Raw genomic sequence first — 6,440 nt, forward strand, 5'->3', positions numbered from 1 at the left:
CACACACTAACATGCACACCACACATATTCACACACATGCACACAATAATAAAAACAAAAACAATTATTATCACAAATTCAATTTAACAACTAAATAAATATATGAATAAAACAAACATTTAAATATTCATAACATCCACCCTTCCATAAAAATAAACAATTAACAAAACAATTTTAATAAAAAAAAATCGGCTCGCTACACTTGTGGTTTATTTTAAATAATTTTGTTTCGTATCTTTCATTTAGGTGTGATTATAGTTAAATAATTTCAATAATTTGTATTTGTAATTCAGATTCATCTTCATCGACATCCACGTAGATAAAAAAAAATAGATCCCTCAAAAGTTTATAGTCACCTCAAAATGTATAAAATTGGTCAAATTCTGGAAACAAAATAATATCTAATTTAATAAAATATGACTACAAACACAATGACTACTTTTTCCAAATAAAATAAAAATAAACACAACGACTACTGAACAAAATTCTAGAAATCAATCCATGTTTAAAAAAAAATTAATTAAAATATGATATTTTAAAGATATTTTATGATAATTTAAATAATTAAATTATATTTATTTAAAAATAATAAAAAAATATATATCATTTTTTTTATCAAGTGATTTGAGTTATTTTTTTTCATCAAATTCACATAAAGACATTGCAAGATACATTAGAAACTAAAAATAATTGATACATGTATACTACTGTTTATACTATGATTTTTTCTATTCTTACTTTATTTCTATTTTTTTTAAAATATTATTGTAATTTATATATGTATATGTCATGTAGCCATGTAAATATATATCTATGTCAATGTTGTGTTTATATGTCATAAACGTATATATTATTGATAGAAATATTTATATATACTATAGAACTATAATTCATTATATAATATATATATTTTAAAAACAGTGAACCAGTTTTAATTAAAATTATAGACAATGTTTACAACTTTAAAACTAAGCAAACGTGCATTGCACGTTGCTTCTACCTAGTATATATATATATATGTTATACATAAATTTCGAGAATATAAATTTTGATCTCGAAAGTCAGGCTCGTAAAGTGTAAGCTCGAAGTAAGCAGGTTCGTCATAATCAGCTTTAATGAAAATATCAAGAACAGTCTCGCTGAGCAGTAAGTGCGACAACATCGAAATTGGTGAGCTCGAAAACTACGTGGTCTCGAAGGTGTTCCGAGATTATAAGTCAAGCTCGAAGTTACAACAATGACAATGGTTCAGCACTTGTATAAATTTCCTGATTCATTTCCTGCCATAAAAAAGGACAGTTCGAGCTCGGGCATTGTAAGCTCGAAAGGGATGATCTGAACAATGTTACTTGTTAAAATCCGAGGCGAACCGAGGTAGCGAACTCATGATGGTTGGTCAGTCTCGAAGGCCTATGATTCGAATGTTCAAAGCCGCAAGCTAAGTGTGAACATGTTTATTGTTATAAAATCCCTATATATAAGGGATTGGTTGTAATCTGTTATTAAATCTCAAATATCATGAGATTTATACGCGTACGTAATAACTACGCGCATTTAATTACATTTATTTAATTGATTTGTATAATAACTCCCCGAAATATGAGAGGAGATATTCAGTAAACAACTTTATAAATAGTGTGGAGCAATTCATTTGTAAGGAAGAGAAATTGGTATTGGGAAGACTCGGTAAAATTGCTTCTTGAAAACTTTAAGAGAATTCCATAAAGTGAATAACACTGACTCGTGGGCTAGGCATATTTTAACTGCTGAACCATGCAAAAATTGTGTATTTTATGATTAACAATTCCAACACAAGAGGTACTGACAAAAGTAATGTTTTAGCAACTTTAAGTATTTTTGCTGCAAAAAAAAAAAATTAGGTATTTATCATTAACATATATTAAATATTGAGTATTTTTACTCTAAAAATAAAAAATTAAGTATTTAATTGTAACAAGTATAAAACATTTGTATTTATGCTGCAAATATCCTAATCTAAACAAACTATGTCATTTTGCCTTCTTATTGGAAAAAAAACAAAAAGAAATGAGATATTCAGTAAACCACTTTATAAATAGTGTTGAACAGTTCATTTGTAAGGTGGAGAAATTGGTAAAAAATATTTATATTTATGCCGCAAATATCTTAATCTAAACAAACTATGCAATTAGCCTTCTTATTGGAAAAAAAAACCCAAAACAAAAAACAGGAGAAGTTGCTGGCTGTGGGGTTCGAACCCACGCGCACTTATGTGCAGTAGATCTTAAGTCTACCCCCTTAACCTCTCGGGCAAACCAGCTACATGTTTACATGTCGCTTAAACTAATTCTTATACACAAACTTTAAATAGAATAATCTAGAATCTCGCTTTTACTCAATACGACATGTCGTTTTCGACATCATCTATCTTCTTCTTTGGGGATTGGCTACTCGTTCTGGAACCTTCTTCCAAGTCTTCTATTATTGTTATTATCATTATTTTATGTGATCTATCAGAAGCGCAGCTGTGTTCCACAATTTTGGTCCTTTACCCTTCGTCAGAGTTTGGAGCTCAACAAAACTGAAGAAGAAGCAGCAATGGCGGAGCACTTGGCGTCCATATTCGGGACGGAGAAAGACAGGGTTAATTGCCCATTCTATTTCAAAATTGGGGCTTGTCGCCATGGAGATAGGTGCTCCAGGCTCCACACCAAGCCCAGTATTAGCCCCACCCTTTTGCTCTCCAACATGTACCAAAGACCCGATATGATTACCCCCGGTGTCGACGCCCAGGGCCAGCCCATCGACCCCCGCGAGATGCAGAAGCACTTCGAGGTTAATTAACTTCCCCCCCTTTTCTTGTTTTTGCTTTTTGGGTCTTCAAATTTTGGTTGATTTTGATGTATCGGGGCTCGATTTTTGTTCGGTCGTAGGATTGGGTTTGTTGTAGTGGATTCAATTGTTGATGGGGAACGTAGCTGACCATTTTTCCTTCTGGGTTTTGGGTGGTCGTGTTTTGCTGTTTTTTGAGCAGGGTTTCGGTTTAGGTTGATTCTTGATCATGTTAATTGGCAAAGGTTGGCAAAGGGTGAGATTGCTTGTTTTTGAGAATTGGGTTGTTCTTTAATTAGGGTTTCAGTGTAATTGAGAATTGGGTATTGTTGAATTAGGGTTTCATTATAACTTGATACGTATTGATAATGCCTGGCACACGGTAGAAAGGTATGGAACTGAATGACTAGCGTTTTAAGTTTGCTGGGTTAGGTTAACTAATTTTTGGATGGTATTCTTAGTGATCATTAGTGTTTTATTCTGTTTTCTTTTGTAATTTGCGTGGTAGTTTTATTACTTGAATGTGGATCAGAATGAAGAAAATTCAGTTTGAAACATTGGAAAAAAAATTATCCTTGTTTTGAAATTGAAAATTCCTTTGTAACTGTTCTTTTTTACCATAAACAATATAGTTAGCCATTTCGATTTATAAGCAAAATGATGAATTTTATAATTCTGTAAGATGAAATGTCAGAATGTAGTTATTTAGAATAGAGTACCCTTGTCCACAATGGAGATTTTTAGAATTATCTTTTTTGTATCCACCCAATTTGTAAACCTTGTTGTAAATTATATATCATACAAAGTAAGATTTGTTTGCTCGCAACAGAGAAATCCTTCCAATGGAATTGTTTAAGCATTTGGGTATGATAATGAAAAAAAGGAAAAAACGCTTAAGAAATATTTTATTATGCTAAAAGTTGTTGGTTTGCTTGTTCTGATAAATTGAAATGTGCGTGTGATGTTTCAGGAGTTCTATGAAGATCTTTTTCAGGAGTTGAGCAAGTATGGAGAAATTGAAAGTCTAAACATTTGTGACAACCTAGCTGACCACATGGTATGCAATTTGTTTGATGCTACATTTATAAAGGCATTTTTTTTTTCATTTTATTCCTGATATGGTTTTTGACAGTCACGGTTTGGTATTTGTTTTGGCAGGTTGGTAATGTTTATGTTCAATTTAGAGAGGAAGAGCATGCTGCAAATGCACTTAGGAACCTCAGTGGAAGATTTTATGCTGGTAAGTTTGAGTTTTCTCTTCTGGTTTTATAGCCACCTTGTCTTTTTTATAATCTCATGTAGAATTAGATTAGCTCCTTCTGATTTGGGATCAATGTACAGGGCGTCCCATTATTGTGGACTTCTCGCCGGTGACAGACTTCCGTGAAGCCACGTGCAGGCAATATGAGGAGAATACATGCAACCGTGGTGGATATTGCAACTTTATGCACTTGAAAAGGATTAGTAGGTAATATTCCCTTCTATCTTCTTGTTCTAGATTTTATTGGGCATACAAAATTATTATATTCATTCTTTGCTTGATCCTCTGATCCAGAGAGTTGCGGCGTGAGTTATTTGGGAAATCTCACCGAAGGCATAGCCGCAGCCGGAGCAGGAGCCCTTACAGGCACCGCAGCTATGAAGAGCGCTCTCATGGGAGTCGTGGTCATAGCAGCAGAAGGCACGATGATAGGGATAACTACCATGAAAGTCGTAGCAGGAGGCATAGAAGTATAAGCCCTGGCCATAGAAGAGGGCGAAGTGGAAGCAGAAGCCCTGGCCATAGAAGAAACCGAAGTCCAATTAGAGAAGGCAGTGAGGAGAGACGAGCAAAGATTGCACAATGGAACAGGGAAAGAGAAGAGAAAGAAAATACCAATGATGTTAGTACCGATGGAAGAAACTATGACGATAAAGAGCGTGACAACACCTATCTGCAAAATGGAGAGCAGTACTATGACGAGCAGCAGCAGCCTCCTAAGAAGGACGAATATGAATACTGATTTTTCTAGCTGCTCTAACGGTTTGTTTCCTTTATTTTCTGTTCCTCACATGGTTCTTGTCTTCTACCTGCTTAGGACAAAGTTCTGTTTCCTGAAGACTTAAACTTAATAAATATAGCTTACTGCCCATTTTCCACTGTGCAGGTGGTGTGCAGGTTGACAATACTGTAATGTGGAATGTGAAATGTTTTTTAAAATTTTTTTGGCATTTGTGCTTGCATGATTGCATCCCTGTTTTGCATAAACTTGATTTTCCTACTTCGTTCAGCCATTCTTTTGCCCTGTACCAGTAAAAATTTATTTGCATTAGGGTCTAAAACAAGCGGACTTTCCTAAAACCCTCATTTTAGGAGTTCTCTATTTTCATATCTTGAGTTTTTGGCTCGCATCAAAGTGATTGATTTTATTGTGACTGCACATTTGAATTGCATATTTCCTATAAATTGTAAATTGATCATTTCTTGGAAATTTTCATCCTAAATGAAAATATTTGCTTACATAAATTCTTTAACACCATTTCGGACGTTTTTTTTTTCCTTTGACTGATAAGCTAATTCTGTTTTAACTTGCTTTCTCATATCTACAAAGTTAAAATATTTGTTCAATTCATTTCTGCATAGTTTACAGTAGGGATTCTGATAACCGCACATCGAGGCTAGTGAAAGATCGAATCCTATATTTGGGTTTAGTTGTTGTGAGATTTTTCCTTCAAATTGTTCTCTCTTTTTGTTTACCTCCCTTTTTAAGGTTTTAGAATAATCATGATCTTACATTTTCTTTTACAAGTTTTGCAGGTTCAGGTATCCCTGCTTCTCAGGTCAAGCCATGTTTTCAATTGCAGCTTACCGTCGAATTTGTTTACAGGTTGTTGGTGCAGCGTGTCAGGAAAGTGGAATGCCCAGTTGAGCAGGTTATCGAAAAAATCTGGTTCTGGAAGGCACCTTCAATGGTTGATGACGGTCACCGAGCAGCCTGAGCTCTCCTTGTACACCATTAGCTTTAATTACTTGTTACATTGCAGGTTTAAGATCATAAGTGGAGTAGGTGTTTGATGTTTCTGGACTCAATGTACTACTGCTAAGCTAAATTTGTAGGTCTCTACCAGCACTGGCCACTAACTCTGTTTGCTATTTTATATGTATTGTTGTTTTTGGATCTATAAGAGCTTTTTATAATTGGATAGGGAAATATTTTCACAACTCAGAATTTATCATCAAAGAGCTGTAGAATAATACTTCTTCTATTTAGAGGGGAGTTTTTTCTTTTTAACTGATTGTCCACTTCAAATGGCTGAAAAAAAATAAGTTTATAAGTGAAAAAAATAAGGAATTTCAATTAGATAAAAGATTGATTGATGGCACTAGATATTTGGCAAAAATGAAAAATGTAACCTTTTCAAAATATTATTGTGGCAAAAAGAATAAATATTTAGAGAGCGATCAAGACACATTCTTTTTTAGTAACACCGGTGCATTTTTTTTCTATTTCGACACCTGGATGGTTAGCATTTCGTTTTTTAGCAACATCAGTGCATCTTTTTTCAATTTGGGCATCTGAATAATTATGATTCTAATTTTTTTATATGATAGGTGTATATTATAGTTATCTAGAACATCATATAAATGA

At 33.7% G+C, this 6,440-nt stretch overlaps 1 protein-coding gene and 1 non-coding gene across 5 annotated transcripts; one reads left to right on the forward strand and one right to left on the reverse strand.

Moving 5' to 3' along the window:
• Positions 1-2,216: 2,216 nt before the first annotated feature.
• On the reverse strand, positions 2,217-2,299 carry TRNAL-UAA (transfer RNA leucine (anticodon UAA)). The gene has a single exon. It is a non-coding gene; the product is annotated as a tRNA-Leu (tRNA).
• A 170-nt stretch (positions 2,300-2,469) lies between these two features.
• LOC133789144 (splicing factor U2af small subunit B-like) lies at positions 2,470-6,083 on the forward strand. Of its 4 annotated transcripts, XM_062226889.1 has the most exons (7): positions 2,470-2,814; positions 3,782-3,868; positions 3,970-4,051; positions 4,153-4,279; positions 4,367-4,834; positions 4,959-4,969; positions 5,679-6,083. In XM_062226889.1, the coding sequence occupies exons 1-5, from the start codon at positions 2,578-2,580 to the stop codon at positions 4,812-4,814; spliced, it is 981 nt and encodes a 326-aa protein (XP_062082873.1). In that variant the 5' UTR covers positions 2,470-2,577; the 3' UTR covers positions 4,815-4,834; positions 4,959-4,969; positions 5,679-6,083. The 4 variants fall into 4 exon arrangements, with proteins under 4 accessions (XP_062082873.1, XP_062082870.1, XP_062082871.1 ...); XM_062226886.1 differs by lacking the exon at positions 4,959-4,969 and having other exon boundaries at positions 5,609-6,083; XM_062226887.1 differs by lacking the exon at positions 5,679-6,083 and having other exon boundaries at positions 4,959-5,465.
• Positions 6,084-6,440: the final 357 nt, after the last annotated feature.

Source organism: Humulus lupulus, chromosome 7, assembly GCF_963169125.1.
Source record: "Humulus lupulus chromosome 7, drHumLupu1.1, whole genome shotgun sequence".
Lineage (NCBI taxonomy): Eukaryota > Viridiplantae > Streptophyta > Magnoliopsida > Rosales > Cannabaceae > Humulus > Humulus lupulus.

Coding starts and splice junctions, on each gene's coding strand:
- LOC133789144 (XM_062226889.1), top strand. CDS start 2,578: ATGGCGGAGCACTTGGCGTCCATATTCGGGACGGAGAAAGACAGGGTT. Junction 4,052..4,152: donor CAGTGGAAGATTTTATGCTG/GTAAGTTTGAGT, acceptor ATCAATGTACAG/GGCGTCCCATTATTGTGGAC. Junction 4,280..4,366: donor CACTTGAAAAGGATTAGTAG/GTAATATTCCCT, acceptor CCTCTGATCCAG/AGAGTTGCGGCGTGAGTTAT.